At 24.4% G+C, this 21,708-nt stretch overlaps 4 protein-coding genes across 7 annotated transcripts; 2 read left to right on the top strand and 2 right to left on the bottom strand.

Moving 5' to 3' along the window:
* The first annotated feature begins 54 nt into the window (after nucleotides 1–54).
* On the top strand, nucleotides 55–4,998 carry LOC122502249 (kallikrein-8-like). The gene is made up of 6 exons (XM_043612196.1): nucleotides 55–394; nucleotides 507–583; nucleotides 978–1,084; nucleotides 1,630–1,768; nucleotides 4,188–4,304; nucleotides 4,411–4,998. The coding sequence occupies exons 1-6, from the start codon at nucleotides 313–315 to the stop codon at nucleotides 4,744–4,746; spliced, it is 858 nt and encodes a 285-aa protein (XP_043468131.1). The 5' UTR covers nucleotides 55–312; the 3' UTR covers nucleotides 4,747–4,998.
* A 161-nt stretch (nucleotides 4,999–5,159) lies between these two features.
* Nucleotides 5,160–8,593, top strand: LOC122502250 (transcription factor MafB-like). Its single transcript, XM_043612197.1, has 2 exons — nucleotides 5,160–5,270; nucleotides 7,979–8,593. Exons 1-2 carry the CDS (start codon nucleotides 5,261–5,263, stop codon nucleotides 8,479–8,481), a joined length of 513 nt encoding a protein of 170 aa, XP_043468132.1. The 5' UTR covers nucleotides 5,160–5,260; the 3' UTR covers nucleotides 8,482–8,593.
* A 306-nt stretch (nucleotides 8,594–8,899) lies between these two features.
* On the bottom strand, nucleotides 8,900–11,424 carry LOC122502251 (speckle-type POZ protein-like). Its single transcript, XM_043612198.1, has 2 exons — nucleotides 11,276–11,424; nucleotides 8,900–10,316 (listed from the first exon to the last, which is right to left on the bottom strand). Exon 2 carries the CDS (start codon nucleotides 10,303–10,305, stop codon nucleotides 9,205–9,207), a length of 1,101 nt encoding a protein of 366 aa, XP_043468133.1. The 5' UTR covers nucleotides 10,306–10,316; nucleotides 11,276–11,424; the 3' UTR covers nucleotides 8,900–9,204.
* A 667-nt stretch (nucleotides 11,425–12,091) lies between these two features.
* LOC122502274 (speckle-type POZ protein-like) lies at nucleotides 12,092–16,837 on the bottom strand. Of its 4 annotated transcripts, XM_043612230.1 has the most exons (4): nucleotides 16,744–16,837; nucleotides 16,514–16,548; nucleotides 15,317–16,431; nucleotides 13,453–13,579 (listed from the first exon to the last, which is right to left on the bottom strand). In XM_043612230.1, the coding sequence occupies exon 3, from the start codon at nucleotides 16,418–16,420 to the stop codon at nucleotides 15,335–15,337; it is 1,086 nt and encodes a 361-aa protein (XP_043468165.1). In that variant the 5' UTR covers nucleotides 16,421–16,431; nucleotides 16,514–16,548; nucleotides 16,744–16,837; the 3' UTR covers nucleotides 13,453–13,579; nucleotides 15,317–15,334. The 4 variants fall into 4 exon arrangements, with proteins under 4 accessions (XP_043468162.1, XP_043468161.1, XP_043468164.1 ...); XM_043612227.1 differs by lacking the exons at nucleotides 16,514–16,548; nucleotides 16,744–16,837 and having other exon boundaries at nucleotides 12,092–13,579; nucleotides 15,317–15,421; XM_043612226.1 differs by lacking the exons at nucleotides 15,317–16,431; nucleotides 16,514–16,548; nucleotides 16,744–16,837 and adding an exon at nucleotides 14,574–15,039 and having other exon boundaries at nucleotides 12,092–13,579.
* Nucleotides 16,838–21,708: the final 4,871 nt, after the last annotated feature.

Here is a 21,708-nt window from a genome sequence, read left to right as displayed (position 1 = left end):
TCACACAATCCGAGCGCTTGCGATAATTTAATAAAATGAATGTATGGATTGTAGAAGAGATTTATAAACTTAATATAGAAAAATTAATTTATTTATCATACTTTTTTATCAAGTGTAGTTCCTTTTGAAGATAGTGTCTTCAATTAATAAATATACTAAATTTCACTTCCTATACTAAAGATGCTATCAAACAATTGTTATCATTGAATACTATTTCAGCATTTCCGTATAAAATTGTCTCTATATATAAATATGTGAAAATTGATATAATTTTTAAATGTTAAAGTAGAATATAAACTTGCAAAATCAAAAATGAAACTTGTTATTATTGCAGTATGTTTTTTATTTATAAATAATTGTTTCTGTAAATTTCATCACATTAAACATTATAATGGTGAGTAAAATAAATTAATTATTTTAATTATTAAATTATTTACATAATTTATATTTTTATTAAAAAAATATTAAAAATTTTTAATTACTTGAAAATGAACTATATTTTCCAGTCCATCACAATAAGAAACAAATTACCAAGAGACTTCTTAATTCAACTCAAATTGCTATTGAAAAAGCACCATTTATGGTATGTATATGATTTTTTGGTCAATTTGGTAATTTATTTTATTTTTATACTTTCAAATAATATTATAATTTTAATAAATGGAGAAAAACTTTTCCTTGCTTTTTAATCTTATTTTTACTGACATATTTTCATTATCATTGAAATAAACAATGAAACTTTATAGTTACTTTAATAACATGTCTTTAAAGCATATCACGTTCATTAGTATAAGTATATAGATAAGTGTGGAGTCGAAAAATATTTTTTTCACAAAAAAGAATAAAAACAATTTTTTTTTTTTTTTTTTTTTTTTTTTTTTTTTAAATAAAATTTAGAACAGCAAGCTTGAGGCAATCTTGAAGCCAGCATAATGTAATGTTTGCGGTATTTTATTTTTTTTTTCCAAAATTTGTAGGCAGTAGTGGAAGCTGATAAATCTTTTCCGAATTCCCATCCATTTTCAACCGCAGTGATTATTTCAAATCTCTTTTTACTCTCTACATCAGAATTCTTTTCGTTACAGTGAGTAATAATGGAAAGCACAATTATATATTATTTATTTTTCATAAAAAAAAAACAAAAATATCCTGTTTCTCCGTGGATTCCCCGTAAAGATTGCAATCTGCTTATAATTATTCAGAAACATATGCCAGAACGGGGAATCCACATTCTCACACAGAATTGAAAAAAAAAATTTACTTGTGGGGCCTCAGAATATTCAATTGCAAAGCTCAGTAAAATTTTTATAATTATACACTATATGTTAAAATTATCAAATTGCAACGAATTGATAGCTAAAAAGGTGGATCAAATAAAAAATTGATCCTAATGTTTGGTAGTTTACTACCAAAACTTTATCAAATTTTATCAATTACTAAAGTGAAAAAAAAAAAATTTTTTTTATTTTTTTTTTTTTTTTTAGTAATTGATAATATTTCATAAAGTTTTCTTACATGTTGACATTTTAATAACCTGTTAATAACCACATACAGTAGAATTTTATTAAATAAGTGTGTCTGCAGAATAGAAAAAGTGTAAATTCTTCAAAGTTTTATTCAAATTCGCAGACAAGGAAAAGAAATGAGAGCCTACATAGGACTGAGTAACATAAATCTGGCTAAACCTGACGATATATACGAAGTTGAGAATGTCACTATTAAACTTCCTAGAAATGATTCATATTCGAGTGGTATTGCTTTAATAAGAGTAAGTCAAACATTTCTTTTTTTCAGATTTGTGAATAGGCTTCGCACTCCTCTACTAAAACCATACTATTTACTACTATTTTTACGTTATGCTACTATTTGGGTACTTTTTTTAGATTTCAGCCACTAAAAGCTACTATTTCTGTTCTTTTAAGAATTTACTTTAAATTCATTAATACTAGAAATCAAAAAACTATTCTCAAAATTTATAATCAAATTCTTTAAAATTATTCAATTATTTTCAACAAATATTCCAAATTCATTTTCAATATCTAGTATTTTCATCAAATTTCGCAAAAGAATTCAATTATTTGAAAAACAATTTATAAAATTCATCCAAAATTCAATTATTTTCATAAATAATAAAATAAATAAATAAATAATAAAATTTCCACAGGAATTCAATTAATTCAGAATAGAAAAAAATTTCGAAAATTATCAATAATTTAACAAAATTTTCATACAATTCTTCACAATAATCCAATTATTACTTTCACTAATAATAACATTTTTAATAAAAATTCAATTTTTTAAAACAATTTTTGATAAAATTCTAAGCAAGAATTCAATTATTTTCATAAATAATAAAACTCATCGAAGAATTTCAATTCGTTTTTAATACTATTTTAAATTAATAAATAGAAAAAAATTCAATTATTTTCACGAATATAAAGTTTTCCACGCAAGAATTAAATTATTTAAAATAAAATATTTTTAATTATTACTATATTTTGAAAAAAATTAAATATTTACAACAATGTTTATAAAATTCTTATGAAGAATTCAATTATTTTCAAAAATAACCAAATTTTTCACAGAACTTTAATTCTTTTTAAACATTTTAATAAAATTTTTCTCAATAATTCAATTATTTTCATAAAAAACAATATATTATTCATCACAAGAATTCAATTATTTTTAAAAATAATAAATTTCTTCTTGAAAATTCAATTATTTTCAAAAATAACAAATTTTTTTATAGAAATTCAATTCTTTTTAAACATTTTAATAAAATTTTTCTCAATAATTCAATTATTTTCATAAATATTACAATTTTTCACATAAATTCAATTATTTTCAAATATTTTAATAAAATTGTTCGAAACAAATCAATTATTTTAAATACAATTTTAATTAAATTTTTTGTGAAATAATTTCATTGTTCTTTTAGATTTTAATGAAATTCTTCCCAAGAATTCAATTATTTACAAAAATAATTCTTCGAAAAAATTCAATTATTAAAGATAAATAACAAAATTATTTCCGAAAATTTTATTTATTTTGAGGCATTTTAATAAAATTCTTTACAAAATTTAATTATTTTCATAAATAAATTTCTTCTTGGAAATTCAATTATTTTAAAAAATTCTAATAAAATCGTTCGCAAGAATTAAATTATTCTCATAAATAATAAAATTCTTCCCAAGAATTCAAATTCAATTATTTACATAAATAATTCTTCGAAAGAATTCAATTATTAAAGACAAATAACAAAATTATTTCCGAAAATTCAATTATTTCGAGGTATTTTAATAAAATTCTTTGCAAAATTCAATTATTTTTATAAATTATATAAATTACAATATTCATCACAAGAATTCAATTATTTTTTAAAGTAATAAATTTCTTCTTGGAAATTCAATTATTAAAAAAAATTCTAATAAAATCGTTCTAAAGAATTCAATTATTTTCAAAAAAATTTTAATAAAATGCCACATAGAAATTCAATTATTCTCAAAAATAATTAAAATTTAATTATTTAATTTAATTATTTTTTAAAACTTTTTGCAATTTAATGATTTTTAATATTTACTATTTTATAAAATTGCCAAACAGAATTTAATCATTTAAAAAAAACTTTGTTAAAATGTTCGTAAGAATTCAATTTTTTAAATTAGAATTTCCATAAAATTAGTCGAAAGAACTAAAATATTTAAAAATTTCTATTAAATTCTTAGCAAGAATTTATTAAATTATTTTTATAAATATTTAAATTCTTTGATGAATAATAAAATTCGTTGCAGGAATTGAAGTTATTAGCAGTAGAATAAGAAAGAAGTAAATATTTTTGATGAAAATTAGGAAAAAGTGAGAAAAATAAGAAATATGGAATGTAATTTTTGTCATAATTTTGTGAAGTATCTAGAACTATTTTTTTTTGGTCGTCAAGTTTAATTTTTCGATAGTTACTTTCTTTAAAAAAGTTTCTTTCAAACTTTAGTTTGAAAGCTACTTTTTGCTAATTTTTGCTACTTTTTTAAAAATTAATTATCGAGTGCAAAGGCTGGAATCAAGTTTCGTTTTTAAACCTAATAAATCTCTTCAAAATTTTTACAAATGTTTAATTTTTTAAGAGTTCTAATACCAACATTTTAAATGTTACTTACTGCAAGAAATTTTATATTTATTTTTTATTTCAGCTGAAGAAAGAAATTGCATTCAATTATCGTCATAGACCGATAGCTCTATTTGCCATGAATGAGGTAATAATGGATCAAATAACAGAGTTTACTCTAATGGGTTATGGATATAGTCAAGTGAGTTTAAAACCAGATTTTAAAATTTTAAAATTATAAATTATATAAATGATAAATTATTTCACCAATCGCAAATATATTTTTTCTTTATTATGTCGTAATACAGAGAAATAGAGAAAACAGTTTAGGAATTCTCTCACGTAAAACAATGCGTCTCAACACAAGGGACATTGAATTATCAAATGCCTACTTTTCAATATCAACGAATCTTCAAATGTGTCCTGGCGATCAAGGAGATCCATTAATCGTGAAAAATAAATTAATTGGATTCGCTATTTATCCAAATAGTTGTGATGCAAATTCTCAAAATTTAACTATCTTCACAGGTGTTAAACGTCTTTACAACTGGATCAAACTTACAGTTGGCAAGAAAAATTTTACACAAGCGATAAAGAGAGCCTATCCTAAAACCTCTTCCAATTTATTCCTTCACTTTACATGAATCATTTTATTTACAAATTCTTCATACACTTTGTAGATAATAATGTGGTAATAATAATTCAAGGTAAAAAAATGTAAAATAACTAAAATATAAATAGTTTTTAATTTTTATCATCAATATTCTTGTTAGAAATGATAATTTTGACAAGTTATCGAGATAGTGCTTAATCTTTAAACTTGAGATAACACTTTTTTTGTAAACAAATTAGTAAAATTTGTTTGCAGAATAAATAAAGAAATATAGAATTACAAATTGATGAGTAATTTTGAAAATGCACTTATAACTAATTTTCAAATTGTTATTTAATAGTATTCTGTTAATAAACGTAAATGTTTAATTGTTTCCAAGGAAACAATTAAAGAAACGATGAAAATTTCATTTTCACAATAATTTCTATTTTTCGGTGTAATTAACTTTGGGGTTTAAATAGCAGCTTCTAGTCACTTCTGAATTGCAATTCGCTTTTGAGTTTCAAAGTGTGCTGTTTGTGCTCCTAACATCTCTTCTACCAACAATGCGTTCAAGTGAGTATATAATAAATACTTTTTTTATTATTTTCCAAATACTTTATTATTTATATGCACGTTACAAAAATTACAAGAAATCAACTGTTTTATCATATTATAGTTATAGGAATGTTGAGTTTTAATTTCATGATTCTTAAAGAATTTTTATCAAATTTTTAAAGAATGTTATAAGAAAATTATTATTGAATAAACCGCTTATTTCTTTTAATTTAAAGCGATAAAATTTTCAAATAAAATAAATAAATTTTCAACGTTTTAAATAAAAAAGTTTGTTAATTACAAGTGGTTAATTATTAAATTTCCTAAATTCTATTATCCGAATGCCTACACAGTAAAACGTGAGGTGTTAAAATAACACCAGAATGAATTAAAATAATATGCAACAGTTTAATATCTCTAGGATTAAATTAACGCCAGAAAGGATTAAAATAATCTATTATTAATCTACTATTTCAATAAAATTTTCCAAAAGAATTCCATTATTAAAAAAAATTTGAATAAAATTCTACGCAAACATTCAATTATTTTCATAAATAACAAAAATTTTTAAAGGAATTCAATTATTTACAATTTTTTTTATAAATTTTATATATATTCATCAATATTAATGAATTTTTATCAATATTAATGAATTTTTCTCATTTTTCATCAATTTTCATCCATTTTCATCAATTTTGATCAATATTTATCAGTTTTCATCAATTTTCATCCATTTTCATCAATTTTGATCAATATTTATCAGTTTTCATCAATTTTCATCAATTTTCATCAATTTTTATCAATTTTCATCAATTTTCATCAATATTCATCAATTTTTCTCATTTTTCGTAATAATTCAATTTTTTTCATAAATACATAATAACATTTTTGCAGGGATTTAATTATTTTTATAAACAATAAAATTCTTTTAGGAATTCAATTATTTTTATAAATAATAAAACTCATTGCAGAATTTCAATTATTTTTAATGCAATTTTAATCAAATTCATCGAAAAATGTAATTATTCTTAAAAATTTTATTAAAATTCGTCCAAAGAATTTAATGATTTAAAAAATTTGTTGATACGATTTTTTATGAGAATTTAATTTCAAGAAACATGAAATTTAAAAAAAATTTACTGTTGTATTTAAATAATTGAATTCTCGTAGAACTTACTAATAAAAATGGTTTTAAAAATGAATTTCAGTTAAAATTTTAGATTATAATTAAATATTAAAAGCATTTTAATGTGGATTTTTAGAAATAATTAAATTTTGAAAAAGTTTCAAACTAAAATCATTGAAATTCTTAATTTTTCATATTTTTGACAAACAATTCTGTAGAATTAATTCTTTTTAAAAGTTCAATAAGATGTTCATTGAAATTTTTTCAAGTTATTATTTTTCAATATATATTTAATTGCAGAATTTCCGAATAATTAAAATTTTGTAAAATTGAATTGTAAACGAATGAATTTGAAAATTTTCAAAGAACTTTTTTAAAAATTATTAAAAATAATGGATTTATTGAAGAATTTTAGTTAAAAACACTAGAAAAAAATTTAATTTTAGAAAAGTTACAAATTATTGCAGAAATTCAATTATTTTCACAAGTAATAAAATTCTTCTTAAGGATTCAATTATTTTTACTAATAATAAAACTAATCGCAGCGTTTCAATTATTTTTCATACAATTATAATTGAATTCCTTGAAAAAAGTATTTATGTTCATGCAAGTTTTAATAAAATTCGACAAAAGAATTCAATTATTAAAAAATTTGTTAATAAAATTCTTTATGAGAATTGAATTTTGAGAAACATAATTGAATGTTTCAATAAATTATTTACATTTGCATTTAAATAATTAAATTCTTGTAGAATTTTCTAATAAAAATTGATTTTCATTTCATAAAAATGAATTTCAGTTAAAATTTTAGATTATAATTGAATATTAAAAGCAATATAGCGTGAATTTTTAGAAATAATTGAATTTTGAAATTAATGTTTTTGAAAAAGTTGAATTGAATTTTCTTTTATATTATTTGAAGTTTTTATTTTCTAATAATAATAAAGAATTTAGGAATAATTGAAATTTCGTGAAATTGAATATTGTAAGTAAATGGATTTGAAAATTGGAAAAGAACTTTTTCGAAAGTTATTAAAAATAATTGATATAAAGTAAAATTGTAGTTAAAATTTTTGAAAATAATAATTGAATTGAAATAATGAAAATAATTTTGAAGAAGTATAATATTCTTAGAATATAAAATAATGATTTTATTACTTGTTCATCTTTAATTATTATAAGATATGAAGAAATTGATGACTCCGAGTCGAAGACTCGGTGTTATCGATATCTTCATGTTTTATAGTTATAAAAAAATTTAATGAACTTAAATTTCATTCATTGTAAAAAATAACACCAAAATTGATTATTTTAATCTTTTTTGTTGTTAATTTAATCTGCAACACTTTTTAACACCTCGCAATTTACTGTGCGATCTCAATGTTTATAAAGAAAAGCTATTAATTATAATAAAAAGTTTTAATACGCTTCCAATTCAGAACAATTCAACAAATGTTTCATCACAGTTTTTCCAAGGATATATCATATTGAGACAAAAAGCGAAGCAACGTTTCAATTCGTATTTTGTCTCAATTTAGACATAATACTTCTTTTTGCAGTGAATTTAAAATTTTCATGAACTTTACTTTAATTGTTTCAGGTTTAGTTTTTCTACTGCTGGCAGTTGTGCTAGTTGTAGCTGAGAAAGAAACAAAAAAAGAAGATAAAGAATATATAATATGCGATGACTGTGAACCGAGTCATCATCATCATCATAAACACCATCATCATGATAATGATTATTATTATTATAATGATTATGATTATGATTATGAATATTACCCTGTTCAGAAAATGTCTGTCCCTTACGCTTACGCCTATTATCCAGGATATCAACAATATTATACTCCATCTTACAATCAGTATCCCTACCAACAAGCAATGCCGCTTAGTCAACAAGCAGGACAAGTTAGTCAACAATCAGCACAGATGCAACAACAATCAGCACCTTTAAATCAACAAACAGCATCGCAAAATCAACAACCAACAGCGATGAATGAACAATTAGCATTGCTAAATCAACAATTAGCATTGTTAACCCAGCAAATGGCACAAAAGCAACAACAATTAACATCGCTAAAACAACAACGCAGAAGGCGCTAAATCAGTAATCAGCATTGTTAAATCAACTAATAAAATAGCTAACAATAAGTTTACTGATAAAGATGTTAATCCCAACCAAAAAAATATCATTTGAATAAATTTGACTATACAATAAAAAATCGTTTCAACAAATTTTTACCTTCCTCCTCATAAAACATAAGATATTTTATGGGATTCAGCTTCATTATTTTTGGGCTCTTCAAAAACACTTTACTTATTTAATAGACTCCACTCTTTGGTAAAAAATCAAAAATGTGATTCATAAAAATATTTTTCCTTTATTTCTAAAAAAAAATTTATAGTTAACCTATAAACTGTAAACTGATTCATATAAAATAATATTTATATAATTATTAAATAAATAAATTATCTTTACGTAATATTCAGTTTATTAAAAAATAAAAACAATACAAATTAAAAAAATTACAAATAGGTACAAATATTTGACAAGTTTTTGAAGAAACATTCAAATTAAATTTGATGATTAACAAAATACTTGAAAATTGTTTTCTTATTGTTAGTTCCCCAATTTTTTAAAAATTCAATACAAAAGTAATACGAACCAATACATTGATTCTATGCAAAATTTACAATGATGCATACAATCATAAATAATTTTTTGTTGAAAAATACTACAAATAATGCTTGACATTTTTAATCTTTTCTACAAAACAAAATTATTATAATTATAACGATAAAAAAGATTATTTTTTCAACATTTTTTCATTCTTTAAATTCATATATTGTTTTAGCGTAATACCTAGCAGCATAATCCGTTTTAAAATCATTGTTCATTTTTTGCACTTTGTTGATTTGTGTATAAAAATGTGGGAAATTTTCTGCCAATTGTAAAAATTCGTGAGTTTCTTTTAATTCTTCTAAATTCGAAGCTAAACATTCAAAAGCTTTTCGCTTTAAATCGAAGATTGAAAAAATTTCTGCTAGTTTTAGGGTTTCTATAACTGAATCTGAAGATAAATTTGCATACAAACTGTTGATGCACATCGTTTTTAGTTTTCCGAGTTGGTACTTTTCTGCTGCGTAATAAAGTTCAGCTGCTGACTCGTCCAAATCCTCCACTTTTTCAGTGTAGATGAAGCGAAGCATTTTTTGGAAAATCGTTGGGTTTATATCTTTGATTTCGACACTTGAAGTTTGCTCTTCAGTCATTTTGGATTTGAACATTGCTGCGAATACTGGACTGCGAAGAATTAGAATCATTTTATGAGCCATGAATTCTTTGTCATCTACTTTGAGAGTAACGTCTTTGAATGTTTGATCGTCAAAGAAACATTCAACTTGATTCAAAAGATTGTCTGCTTTTGCAAAACGAGTGAATGGCTTTGGAATAATATCGTTAACAGAATCAAGAACGCTAAGTTTACAGATTAATTTAACACTTTTATCTTTTATTTTACCCCATTTTAATTTTTTAAACATGTCTGATCCAGTTTTAGTCCAATTTATGTTAATTTCAATACTCCCATTATAAAAAAAGCCAATAATACCAGTGCCTGAAGAGTTAGACAGATCAAAACTATTTTTTATAATTGCTTTCATTCCAGATGTGTTGCTTAATTTCATTTTAAATAATTCATTGCTTTCTTCCATTAGTTTTACAGGTTCCAATCGAAAAAACCATTGTCCTTCTTTTGTTGGTGCTTCAGGGAATCTTGGAGATTCAATCGCATTCATGTTGTTGCAAACAAAGTCGAAATCCTCGATGGTCCACTTTAATGAATAGTGACGATACTTTATTTGTGAAATATAATTTTCTTCCTCTGTATCAGTATGCACTGATGTTTCATCCCCTTCATCTGACATTGTTTATTAACCTATAATTTGAAATTAGTATAATATAAATTAATTTAGAATAACAATACGGAATAAATTTTAATTTGTTTATTATAAAAATTAAATATTTAAATTTGTTTTGCATAATGCGGAAGGTTAAAGAATTTAATTTTTAATATTAAAAAATTAAATCCTTCACCCTTTCATCAACGAAATTTTTGTTTCTTTTTAAATTTATAAACTAAATGGTATATTATGAACTTCTGTTCCGATTGTTTTGATAGATTCTTCCTTAATTTGTCTTGTTTTATAATTTATTTCAGAGAGTCTGTTTTCAAAGTTTTCGCATAGGTATTCTGTTAAAATTATCTTGAAAACTGATTTATTTATATTCTTCAATAATTTAGATTATTTCTTGATACTTGAGATTAAAAATATATTATTTTTTCTACTATAACTGTTATCAAGAATGTTTAATTGTTTTTAATTTTAAAACTATTATTTATTAAAAAGTCTAATAATTTAAGAAAAAATGTTCAAAATCAATTAGTATTGTTAATAATTATTTTCTGCTCACTTTTAACTCGAATAAAAATATAATGAGAAAGTTATTATTATAATTATACCCTAACGAAAATATTAAATATGTAAAATAAAGTCCATATACTTTCTTTGAAATCAATAAAAACATTTTAACACAATAATATGTCAAACATGATACTTATCTTGTTTAGAATAATGAAAACAAAATTAATATAAATATTACTTAATTTTAACATATAAATAACCTATGTGAAATTCTAAAATTACTTTTTTTAACAATTTAAAAGAATATTCTTAAGCAATATTCCTTGCATTAAAGAGAAAAAATTTTTTATTTTAAGCTACTTTGTAGAAATAACTCATATATATAATATAGAATAGAATTTTAGTTTTTGCGTTATGTTAAATCACTATACTCATAAAATAAAACTAAAAACATAAAAAATAATTTTCTTACACTTAATCCACTTAATCCAAAGTTGTTTTCTAAATGTTTACTATCGTAAAAATGTCGAAGAAACACGAATTTCAAAACATGAAAAGATTCTTAACACTGACGATTCTAAGTGAGCAGAAAGCTGAAAGGCACTTTACGCTATAGCCAGAGAATTCAAATATTAATATGAATCCACACTTCAAATTGAAAAACAAAGCTTGTACTTAAATAATTTTAATTCTTCTTTGCCATAACACTATTTTAAATTGAATAAAATGGTAAGAAAAGTATTTTATCAAAATTATAATACATAATATTAAAAATTTTCTACCAGATATACAACTTTTAATAACAACTCTCTTTCCAAAAATATTATCGAGAAACCACAATATGAGAAAATGATTTATTTTATTCAAATAAATTTTGTTTAAATCAAACTTAAAATATCTTTGCCATGCGCAGTCAAACATATTTTTTGGTTTATTTAAAGAAATAATATATTTAATTCAAATATAATTTAAGGTTGATTTTAAATTATTTATAATTAACTTTTAAGTTTGAATTAAACATAAAATTTTTAAACCGTCTTTTTTTTGTTGAAACCAAAACAGAATATAGGTATGAATTAAACATAATAATTATTAATTATTAATTATTATTCAAACAAATAATACTTTTTAATAAAGACAGTAAATGTTTTCCATATATTTTGATTAAGCTTATAAACTAATTTTAATCAAACAAAATAATATAAAATTATTTTTGTATTTGAATTAAGCATAATGTTTTTTCAGTGATTCTTTAAAAATATATTCTGACAATTTTTCTCAATATAAATAATACTTATTTAATTTAAATATACAATTTCTCTTTATGCAATATTCAGTTTATTTATAAACACAAAATAAATGCACATATTTTATACATTTTTAAAGAAAGATTCAATTTAGAATTGACGATTAACAAAACACATGAAACATTTTCTTTTTTATTGTTTGTTTAAAATAAAGAAAAATCAATATAAAAGTAATAAAAGAAAATTATTGAATCTATGCGCAAACTTTACAACGATGTATAAAATCATAATTTTTTGGTGATAAGCACTACAATAATGTTTAACATTTTTAATGTTTTTCATAAAATAAAATAATGTTTAATTATAACGATGAAAATTACTTTTTCAACTTCTTTAAATTAATTTAAATTTTAATTCATATTTGGTCGCTGCGGAATGCTGAACAGCACAGTTCATTTTACAATCATTGTTCACTTTTTGCACTTTGCTGATTTCTTTATAGAAATGTGGAAAATTTTCTGCCAATTGTAAAAATTCGTGAGTTTCTTTTAATTCTTCTAAATTCGAAGCTAAACATTCAAAAGCTTTTCGCTTTAAATCGAAGATTGAAAAAATTTCCGCTAGTTTTAGGGTTTCTATAACTGAATCTGTAGATAAATTTTTGTATAAACTGTTTATGCACATCGTTTTTAGTTTTCCAAGTTGATACTTTTCTGCTGCGTAATAAAGTTCAGCTGCTGAGTCTTCTAAATCCTCTACTTTTTCAGTGTAAATGAAGCGAAGCATTTTTTGGAAAATCGTTGGGTTTATATCTTTGATTTCGACACTTGAAGTTTGCTCTTCAGTCATTTTGGATTTGAACATTGCTGCGAATACTGGACTGCGAAGAATTAGGATTGTTTTGTGAGCATTGAATTCTTTGTCATCAACTCTGAGAGTAACGTCTTTGAATGTTTGATCATCATAAAAACATTCAATTTGATTGAGAAGATTGTCTTCTTTTACATGAGTCAATTGCTTTGGAATAATATCGTTAAAAGAATCAAAAACGCTAAGTTTACAAATTAATGTAACAGTTTTATCTTCTACTTTATCCCATTCTAAATGTTTAAACATGTCTGATCCAGATTTAGTCCAAAATCTTTCAAGCTTAATAATAAACTCAGTAGCGTGAAAACCAAGTCCGATTTTTGAAGAATTAAAAATATTATGATCACATTCTATAATCGTTTTCATTTTAGATGTGTTGCTTAATATAATTTTAAATATCTCGTCATTGTTTTGCTCCAATTTTACGAGTTCCAATCGAAAAAACCATTGTCCTTCTTTTGTTGGTGTCGCAGGAAATCTTGGAGATTCAATCGCTTTCATGGTGTTGCAAACCAAGTCGAATTCATTGATGGTCCACTTTAATGAATAGTGACGATACTTTGCTTGTGAAATATAATTTTTCTCCTCTGTATCAGTAAGCATTGAGGTGTTATCCATTTTAGCGATTTTAGCGATTTTAGCTGACATAGTTCATTAACCTAAAATTCAAGAAATTTCGTATAAGAAATTTGTACAGAATAACATAAAATAAAATAAAATCAAATTTTTCATAAAAAAACAGATTAGGGTACCAAGCATAGGATAGGTACTATAACTTATTCGACTATTTTTAAAAAATGCAAACTTATTATTTCAATTATTTTTAATTACACTTATATTTCCGAAAATGCAAAATACATACAATAAATAATAACATTAAAATTTTTGAAAATCATTTTTAACATTTTGGAGAAAACAATCATGTTCAAAATTTTTAATTAGTATTTTTCAAAAAATGTATTATTTTCTTTTATATTTTTCAATTTTTTAAAAATTCAATCATTTGTAAAAGGGTAAAAGGGGTTTAGTTTGTGTGATGTTGAGACAAAAAAAATGAAATAAAAATATAAAATTCATATTGTGTTTTAAAAATGTCCAACTACTTTTTTCATTTCTGATTTTCTCCGTGTAGAAAAATAAAGAATTTAATTTTTAATATTTGAAACAACTAAACGTTGCATTTGTATAAAAATTACTCGGAACATATTCTCGCCCAAAGGGTGTTTGTTCAAGAAAGTTATTTAAAAATGTCGGTCAAAAGTTATACTTTATTTGAAACGAATGTTTATCGCAACTAAAACATTATGATTGATGTAACTTGAAAAGAATCAACCGGAATCTTGAAAATTTTTACTTTAATTTGAGTCCAAGAAATTAAAGATTTTTTATATGCAACAATAGAAAGTAAACCAAGTAAACTAAGAGATTTTTATATGCCCGATGGGTATTCAATTTATAGGACGAAAAATCTCTTAAATTTTATAGGTTATGAATGTTACCTGAATTGTCCTATTAACAGAAAATTGTAATTTTAATATTTCTTATTTTTCCTAAGATCTACTTTCAAAGTTTTCTATATTATATAGACTATATACTTATATTACTAAACTCATAAATTAAAACTAAAACTTTTAAAAACAATAATTTTCTTACACTTAACGTAAATAGTTTTCTTCGAAAATTTTAGGATCCTTTCGTTTTGAGAATTAAATAATATTAAACCTTGGGCACGTGCTATGCAGCTGAAAACTTTGAAACTTGTAAGAAACACTAACAGTCTAAAATCTAACTAACGAAAAAGCACAAATCACAAAAATTTGCAAAAATTATAGGTTCTCAACTCAACTGTTTGTTTATGTATCTGACTTTAGGGTGCATTCACACCTTTGACAAAAGAAAGAAATGTTTTTAAAAAAGAATACAGAAACGAAACTCAAATCGATCTTATTTGACTGTAATATAAAATAAGTCTGTCAAAAATTTGTTATTTCAAAAAATATATTTATTTATATTCGAAATCTTTCTTATATTTTCGTGTGGTTAAAATTAAAGTGAAATTAAATCCTTTTGATTGAGTATGTTTCCATTTACAGAAGCAAATGGAAAAGAATACTGAATAAAAAAATTAAAATTTGTTTTCTTTTGCAAATAAAAAAACCTTAAACATTAATTTTTAAGTTCATGAAATGAACAAATAATAAATACAAATATTTTACAAGTTTTTGAAAAATCAACTTACAATTAGATTTGATAATGAACAAAACACTTGATACTTTTTTTTATATTATTAATGTAAATTAAAAAATTTTAGTGATAAATACTACAATAATGTTTAACATTTTAAATGTTTTTTTTTATAAAATAAAACGATGTTTAATTATAATGATAAAAATTACTTTTTTAACTTCTTTGAATTATTTTAATTCATATTTTGTCGATGCGGAATGCCGAACAGCATAGTCCATTTTATGCACTTTGTTGATTTCTGTATAAAAATGTGGAAAATTATCAGCCAATTGTAAAAATTCGTGAGTTTCTTTTAATTCTTCTACATTCGAAGCTAAACATTCAAAAGCTTTTCGCTTTAAATCGAAGATTGAAAAAATTTCTGCTAGTTTTAGGGTTTCTATAACTGAATCTGTAGATAAATTTTTGTATAAACTGTTGAGGCACATCGTTTTCAGTTCTCCCAGTTGGTACTTTTCTGCTGCATAATAAAGTTCAGCTGCTGACTCGTCCAAATCCTCCACTTTTTCAGTGTAAATGAAGCGAAGCATTTTTTGAAAAATCGTTGGGTTTATATCCTTGATTTCGACAGTTGAAGTTTGCTCTTCAGTCATTTTGGATTTGAACATTGCTGCGAATACTGGACTGCGAAGAATTAGGATTGTTTTGTGAGCATTGAATTCTTTGTCATCTACTTTGAGAGTAACGTCTTTGAATGCTTGATCGTCAAAGAAACATTCAACTTGATTCAAAAGATTGTCTGCTTTTGCAAAACGAGTGAATGGCTTTGGAATAATATCGTTAAAAGAATCGAAAACGCTAAGTTTACAAATTAATGTAACACTTCTATCTTCTACTTTATCCCATTCTAATTGTTTAAACATGTCTGATCCTGATTTTGTCCAATGTCTGTCAATATCATTAGACAGAATAGCATTGAAAGCAGGTCCGATTTCTGAAGAATTTAAAATATCATAATTACATTTTATAATTGCTTTTATCCTAGATGTGTTGGTTAATATGATTTTAAATATCTGGTCATTGTTTTGCTCCAATTTTACGACTTCCAATCGAAAGAACCATTGTCCTTCTTTTGTTGGTGCTTCAGGGAATCTTGGAGATTCAATCGCATTCATGGTGTTGCAAACAAAGTCGAAATTATTGATGGTCCACTTTAATGAATAGTGACGATACTTTATTTGTGAAATATAATTTTCTTCCTCTGTATCAGTAAGCATTGGAGAGTCATCCCTTTTAGCGATTTTAGCTGACATAGTTCATTAACCTAAAATTCAAAAAAGTACGTATATAAGAAATTTGTATAGAATAACATAAAATAAATTAATCTACATGATTAAACTATTTACCTATTCAAAATACAAAATAATAATAGTATGTTTTGTTTGTATACATTATAGAAATTATTCTTATATAAGTAATGTAACATAGAAGAAAATTTATTTTTTTGCAGTAATATGTAATAATAATGTTCAATAATTTCTAGACTCATTAATTAAATCTAAAAAATTTATAAAAAATAATTTTCTTACACTTAACGTAAATTCTTCTTCGAGAAGTTTAGGATCGTTTCGTTTTGAGAATAGAATTAATTAAATAATTAAACTTTGGACACTTGCTGAACAACTGAAAACACCTGAAACTTGTCAAAATAAGTCTAAAGTCTAACTAACTACTGAAACTGACGAAAAAGCACAAATCTTAAACTAAGATAAGGTTCTCAACTCAACTGTTTGTCTTATTATCTGACTTAGGGTGCTTACACCTTTTTTTTGACAGTAGAAAAAAAATTTATCGAAAAATATCGATATCTCGTTCACACCTAGCTGTTAAGGTGTTTCTGCAATAGCTTGCAAATGCGTACTTGTCTTGTCTCTGCAACCTGATAAAAAAATTAAAATTTACATACACAACCCTGCACACACACTTTCTGTATGAGTGGTAGCCATTATAGTGTTAATAACAGCATATTTCTCCATTTCATCCTCTTTGATTGATAACCATGGAGGTGCCTTCAACTAAGGGAAGTGAAAAAATTACGAAAGGTACGAATTGCAAGCCACAGAAAAGAAAATCTGACAGTCTATATTGCAGAAGTAAACAACGTAAATCAGGGGCTTACCAAACGTGTGGGAAGCCATTATCTATGAAAAAGGGAGCAAAAGCTAGGTAAGAATCAGAATTATTTTATTTTCAGACAATAGTTTTATTAATAGTGTCTTTACAAAAATACTCTGACATTATAAAGTATGCAGTTTAATAAGTTACACTTATCCTATAAGAAATGTAAGAAAATGTAGAATCTTTTTTAAAGATTCTAAGGTGAAAATAACTATATTTTTTGTAAATAGCGTTCTGATAACTTTGAAGAAAGGTACTTGAAAGCAACAAAATTTATAGGTTATGTTTACGTTTAAAACCGTTAAGTTTTTTCTGAAAAGAAATTACAAACAGTTAAAATTCAAATTTTATCCTAAATTACATCGGGAACTACAGGAAATTATACATAAACTAATATTGATACTTAAACCGATCAAATATGAAATTTGATGTTGGAATTTTTTACTTAAGTTATTAAATATTATTATTAAATATGATTATTATTAAATATGTTATTAAATTAAGTTATTATTATTAATTATTAAGTTATTAAATATGATGCGTACACTAAACTTTGCAAGTAAATTTTTCTAAGTTTGCAAGTAAATCTTTAATAAATTTTTAGAAATAAGTTTCAGTGCCGTGTGGAAAAAAATTAATAAGAATAAAAATATAATTTTTCAAAAATTTTGAAATTATTAAAAATTCTTAAATAGTTAAATAATATACTCTTCTTAAAATCCTAATATTTGTTACACTCACCACACTGCACTGAAAATTTCCTGAATGTTGAAATTAATTTGACTGCAACCTTTTGAATCTTTAGTACCCAAGCTCAAACTGATTTAAAATTTATTTCAAGTCTCATGAGATTTTACTTTTGAAATAAATCTTAAAATGTCATCAGTTTTTTTAATGTTATACGCAAAAGTTGACTGAACATTGCATGAAAGTTTAAAATTTTTTTAAATTTTAAATAAATTTGTTAACAAAAAGATGAAATAAAAAAAATTTGTTAAAAACTAAGAAATTTTTTTAAAGTTTAAAACAATTTCAAACTTTTATGCAATGTTTATAGTTAACTTTTGTGTCCAACATTGAAAAACTGCGTAAATTTAAAAGATGTATTTCAAGTATTTCAAGTTTCATGAGCTTCGTCATGACGGTTCCAAGTGAGCAGAAACCTAATAGGCACTTTACGCTTCAAATATTAGTATGAATCCACACTTTAAATTGAAAAACAAAGCTTGTGTTCAAATAATTTTAATTCTTCTTTGCTATGACACTATTTTAAATTGAATTTAAAAGATTTATTTCAAGTATATCCCCAGCAAACACGTTACGTAAGTGTTACATAACAAATAAAGCACCTTGTTATGTCTCACTGTGACAATATTGTTATGTAACAACTACATAATGAGATAGTAACAATATTATATAACACTGTTACTGAATGGTGATATAATAGTTACATAATTTTTTTAAATAACTATTATATAACTGTGTGATATATTCATTACATCACAGAGTGATAATTTTTGTCTTGTTAGATTGTTCTCTAATTGTTACATAACTGTTACGAAACTGTGTGACATAACAGATACATAATTTTGTTATAATTAATAAAGTAGGTTACATTATTATATCACACTGTGACAATATTATTATGTAACCATTATATAATGAGATAGTAACACTGGTATATAACACTGTTACTGGATGGTGATATAACAGTTACATAATTTTTTCAAATAACTATTATATAACTGTGTGATATATTCATTACATCACAGAGTAATAATTTTTGTCTTATTGCATCGTTCTCTAATTGTTACATAACTGATACGAAACTGTGTGACATAATAAATACATAATTTTGTTATAATTAATAAAGTAGGTCACATTATTATATCACACTGTGACAATATTATTATGTAACTATTATATAATGAAATATTAACACTGTTACTGGGACGTGATATAACAGTAACATAGTTTAATAACATACGTATTATACAACAATGTGATACATTATTTTAAACTGCACTTAAATAAATAATAGGCAGAATGTGTTTTTTACATAGGCAATTTTTTCCTAAAAACAAAAGCAATACACGCAAAGCAATTGCTTATTCTTTTTAAAAAGAAATTTTTGCTTTCGTTCCTAACGTAGGGGGTTCAAGGTTTGTGACGAAGTGTGACATAGGGGGAGGGAGGGGTCAAAAATGGTCAAAAATCGCGTGACGTATTATGTGTACGGCCCCAAAATTATCAAAAATTCAAAAATCCGAATTTCTTTAAAATTCAACATTTTTTTCTCTCTTTTATAGAATTTAGCTTCGTTACTTTTGTGCTTTTGGAAAATACTTTACATATTAAATTGTCTCGACTCTTTGGTAAAAAATGTGAAATTATCGAAAATTATCAAAAATTCAAAAATCCGAATTTCTTAAAATTCAACATTTTTCCTCTCTTTTATAGGATTTAGCTTCATTATTTTTGTGCTTTTGGAAAATGTTACGCCCATATTTAATTTAAAAAGATTTCGAAAATTATTTTATTTAAAATTCTTTTAAAACTTCCTTCGAACCAAGTTGAAGGAAGTTAAAGATCGTATTGCACTAAGGAATTTCGGTGTCAGCGAAATGGTGCAACTCGCGAGGCAATGACACCAAAATAATTTTATATTTTTAAATTTTATTCAACTCATGAGGCAAGCCCTTGGAACCTACACGAGTAATAAACTATCAATTATTAATTAAACTATATTGATAAATATCGATTAATAAAAGGGTATTATTTTATTGAATTTATAATTTGTTTTAAAACAACAACAATGGCTATGGTATATGTATATGTGTGCATATATGTGTATTATCCATGTTATTAACAGTAAAAAGGAAAATTATTAACTATTAGAATTAAAATAATGAAATGCATATTGTATGCATATATATATATATACACGAAGAATAGACGTGAGGCTACACTCAACGCGTTGAGTGAAGACTTCCCGCGCTCCCCACGCTCCCCTTGACATTGTGCGAGAGAGAAAGAAGATTGTGTATAGCATCGAAGCGTTCTCTCTCAGGCATATTGTTCTTACGGAGTATAGTGTACTCTTCTATCCTATCGCTCTTTCTCTCTCACACTAACGGCGAATGTTACTATAATCGTCTGCCTTCAATTTTAAATGCATTTTTTTTTAATTTTTCGAACCTTGAAAATAGGGTGAATGATGGCCCGGCCTTAATTAAAAATATTTATACAATTAACAATTATACGATATATAAAGATGGGAACGTTTAGGCTATTATTATTATTAATTCTATTATTATTTCTTTTCTTTCAAAAATATAATTTATCTCTCGTTTCCCTGTACCAACCTAGCTTATAAACCTTGCCCGCCATAAATTGCAAACTTGCGGAAGATTCCAATGCACATTAAAATAATTATTGACAAATGATTTAACGTTGGAATTGTAACAACCTTTTTTTTTAGGGTTACAAAATAGAATGGAATTTCTATTTTGAAATGTCCATTATTTCCAACTTACATTAATCCTATTTTAAGAGATTAATTAAAAAAAAAATAAAATAAATAAATAAACAAATTAAAAATTGTTTCAATAATTAAAAGAATATTAAAAAGAAAATATTCTTTCTAAGAATACAAGAAAAAGGAATTTATTTCAACATAGTGCAATGAACCGATTCCACAAAATGCAAGTTCAGCAATTTTGGCATGGCAACAGGACCAACGCCCTGTCCCCACCTTTCCATATTTCTTAAGGAAGTAAAACTATATAAGCTCATTAATTAGATATCTAAATTGTTCAGTACGGTTTCCCACGGCACAGAGACTCAATCTCTGTCGGAATAAAAATAATATTATCCGTAACGTTCCCGTCCGGTATACAGGATCCAAATTGATTGTATGCTTATACGAGCAATTTGGCCGGACGTAAAATAAAATTTTAAACACCTCGAAATCCGCGGGGTCGTCTCAAAAATTAAAATAGTGGGGAAATAAATTTAATAAAAATCCTTTCTTGTCAAAAGACCGGCCGGTTTCGGTTGTTGCCGCGTCCGCCCTGTTTTAATGGTTTGAGGAATTAACTTAGGAAATTGATTAAAGAAAATAGGGCCATCTCAAAAGCCCACGGTGTTTAAATATATTAATAATTATAATATATTTAATTACAAAATATTTTCTGTTTATAACAATTTTTCAAAAACAATAAGTTGTGCACGTGTGAGTGTATTGTGAAATCTTCGCCCGTCGGCAGAATTCTGGCGGTAGACTTAAGGTTCCAGAACGGGTAAGTAACTGTATCGTTCTGGCTAGTTTTACCCCATCCTCCTTTCTTTTATTGTTTGAGAGGCGGATGGATCCTTTCTTTAATTTACAATAAATCATAACTATTATTTTAATTTTTCTTTC

Source organism: Leptopilina heterotoma, unplaced genomic scaffold (assembly GCF_015476425.1).
Source record: "Leptopilina heterotoma isolate Lh14 unplaced genomic scaffold, ASM1547642v1 Lhet_224, whole genome shotgun sequence".
In the NCBI taxonomy this organism is placed as follows: Eukaryota; Metazoa; Arthropoda; class Insecta; order Hymenoptera; family Figitidae; genus Leptopilina; species Leptopilina heterotoma.
Note: the sequence above shows the minus strand (reverse complement) of the source record. Positions and strands in the feature narration are given on the sequence as shown.

What these genes read in the sequence shown, in the direction of transcription:
- LOC122502249 (XM_043612196.1), top strand. Translation starts at nt 313, where the DNA reads ATGAAACTTGTTATTATTGCAGTATGTTTTTTATTTATAAATAATTGT. An exon ending in TCACATTAAACATTATAATG is followed by an intron (nt 395 to 506) that starts GTGAGTAAAATA and finishes TATATTTTCCAG; the next exon opens with TCCATCACAATAAGAAACAA. An exon ending in GTGGTATTGCTTTAATAAGA is followed by an intron (nt 1,769 to 4,187) that starts GTAAGTCAAACA and finishes TTTTTATTTCAG; the next exon opens with CTGAAGAAAGAAATTGCATT.
- LOC122502251 (XM_043612198.1), bottom strand. Translation starts at nt 10,305, where the DNA reads ATGTCAGATGAAGGGGATGAAACATCAGTGCATACTGATACAGAGGAA.
- LOC122502274 (XM_043612227.1), bottom strand. Translation starts at nt 13,568, where the DNA reads ATGTCAGCTAAAATCGCTAAAATCGCTAAAATGGATAACACCTCAATG.